The sequence below is a fragment of the Fulmarus glacialis genome, unplaced genomic scaffold, assembly GCF_000690835.1.
Source record: "Fulmarus glacialis isolate BGI_N327 unplaced genomic scaffold, ASM69083v1 scaffold16907, whole genome shotgun sequence".
Classification (NCBI taxonomy): Eukaryota; Metazoa; Chordata; class Aves; order Procellariiformes; family Procellariidae; genus Fulmarus; species Fulmarus glacialis.
This window is the reverse complement of record NW_009225248.1, coordinates 2,005-4,405: the sequence shown is the minus strand read 5'-3', so window position 1 is coordinate 4,405 and position 2,401 is coordinate 2,005. Positions and strand designations below refer to the sequence as shown.

Here is a 2,401-nt window from a genome sequence, read left to right as displayed (position 1 = left end):
ATATATGTATGTATGTATGTATGTATGTATGTATGTATATATGCTCTGAAGCGTCTGAATCAAATTCCCCCACCACCGCAAACAGCTTTCTACATTGAGTCTCCTTTTGCTCAGCCAAACAGTCTCCTTGCAGACAAAAGAGGGGTGAAGTGATGTCTGAATGAGCATTGCTGGCCAGCCAAAATCCAGCACTGAGGCTCCATCAACTGCAGAAAATTGTCTTTCTGTCTTTCTAACCAGTTTTCTTGCCTACTGAAGAGAAACCGTGGTCTTTCTGGAGTTGTCAGAAAACACAACAGATTTTTATCTATCATCTCTTTTCATAAGAAAAGAGGGTTTAAAAATCTGCTGATGTTATTAGCAAAGCCAGCCTGATTATATAGTGAGTTTTTTTGTTTTCTGCTTTGTTTTTGCTAAAAACTGTTGCCTCCTAGTTTCACATGCTGCCAACTAGTTTTTGCATCCGAAGATCATGTTCAGTTTCTCCATAGCCCTCGTGCTGAGATGGGCTTTGCAATAGTAAGGTCCTCAGAGTGTGTGTGGTACCAGATCTTCCTCGCATACGTTCATCTCCATTCAGTCCTGTCGTCCTCTCTGCCATGAAGTCGGTTTCCAGACCTCCAGCAGATGAGATGTGGAGGCCATCCACATCTCCAGCCATTGGTATTGAATGACTTCTCTCTTCCTCCGGGCTGCGTGTGAGTCTCCTCCAGCACAGTCTTGGATCATAACCTATTTAGAGTGCTCTCCATAAATGCCTTACAAGAAGTCTCAAGCGCATTGCTTAAAACACCAGAGACCGCTTCTATTTTGTCAGTGTATCTCTGATCACATCTTAATTTTCCATTTTCATGTGTGGCTAATTAACACTTAAACTTGCTCTTGAGGGAGCTTCTCTGTTTAGTGTTTTAGACGGACCCACCACGTGGTCGGCACTAGTATGTGGTGCTGGAGCTAGTGCTCCTCAGACCGGAGTGGAAATGGTTTCAATGAATGTTTTGAAGCCGGGCCAGAGAGTGAATCAAACATGAATGACCATGAGTCACTTTGGAAAATAGCCCTGTTGAGGGCTCAGGGGGTGACGCTGTACATAGCTCCGCTTGCACGCCCAGCGGTGCAAAATCGCCGGCACGTTGGCTTCGAGGGTCCTCCCGGCATGTCCTCAGCGGTGGGGCTGTAGCTGCCACCTCCTTTGGTTGTGGGGAATGGCGTTATTTAGTGTGATGGGTGCTGAGTGTAAATGAACCTGGGTATCTGTCATGTAAATGCTGTGTTGCAGGAGTTGAATGTAAGATAAAGGAGCCAGTCTCTCTGCTGGAGAGCCCTGCTGGGCGATTGTCCGGGAAGAGCCGAGCTGCAGTGCCATGGAGGAGGAGGGCATGCTCCCGGCGGGTTTGGTGTAGGGATAGCGGCAGGCATCCCATCTTGGCTGCTTTTTCCCGAGAAATCCCGGCATCGTCTTCTTTAGCATGTGTTTGCAGCGGGGCTTGGATAGCGCAGCCTTGCATTACGCCTTTTGGCTTGGTCGCTTTTTACTGCCTTTCCTGAGCTCGGGTGCTGCGTGTCCCCTCGGGGTGCCTGTCCTTAGAGCCCGGGGAGGGGTCCCACAGTACACAAGGTGTATTGCAGTGCAGATAATGTTTTGCAGAGGCAAGGACTGGCTGTGTCCCCTGGAGTGGCAGGTACACCCCAGGAGGGGAGCCAAACCCCTTCATCTGCGCCCCAGATCCCTGGACCACGTAAGCGGGGAGCTCTGACCGGACGGTGGTGGCTGACCCCATTGCATCTCCTCTGCACAGCTCTGTTCCCACCTGCCTCGGGGTAAACGTGTGAGGTTTTTTGCTTTAGTGACTGAGGGCTAATTTTCTTCTCCTTTCCTCTTTCTCAGGTGAACCCCACGCCGCAGGGTACGCGAGCGCTGCTGAAAATGATGTACTGCCCATACTGCCGAGGTCTGGTATCGGTGAAGCCCTGTTACAACTACTGCTTTAATGTCATGAGAGGCTGCTTGGCCAACCAAGGGGACTTGGACGCCGAGTGGAATACCTTTATGGGTAAGGCAATATGGGTTAAAACTGCATGTGAATATATATTGATACTGTGTCCCTCACCTAAATGCCTTTTGTGAGTGACTGTGCTGAGTCTGTGATGGGTACCTTTTCCTTCCACACTTCTGTATACAGCACACCTTTTGCAGTTCACGTTAATTTCTGAATAAATGAGACTTTTGTTGTACCAGTGACCTCTGTCGCAGCAAGCTTTAGGAGGATGGAGCTGCCATGTGCTTGGAGGCTTGGAGCGTCTCTTCTTGCTGGAGCAGGCGTGTGTGCAAGCTGTTTTTTCCATACTACTTCTTACACATTGTTGTCACCATATAGCTGTCCTTCCCAAAGCCAGTTTT

The 2,401-nt window shown here is 49.1% G+C and overlaps 1 protein-coding gene across 1 annotated transcript in view; it reads left to right on the top strand.

Moving 5' to 3' along the window:
• LOC104080143 (glypican-4-like) overlaps positions 1-2,054 on the top strand; it is a gene marked incomplete at both ends in the record, with an annotated part of 11,409 nt that extends 9,355 nt beyond the window's left edge. Inside the window, one exon of the mRNA XM_009582432.1 lies at positions 1,889-2,054. Within this exon, the coding sequence (XP_009580727.1) occupies positions 1,889-2,054 (166 nt within the window). The remainder of the gene's footprint in view (positions 1-1,888) is intronic.
• Positions 2,055-2,401: the final 347 nt, after the last annotated feature.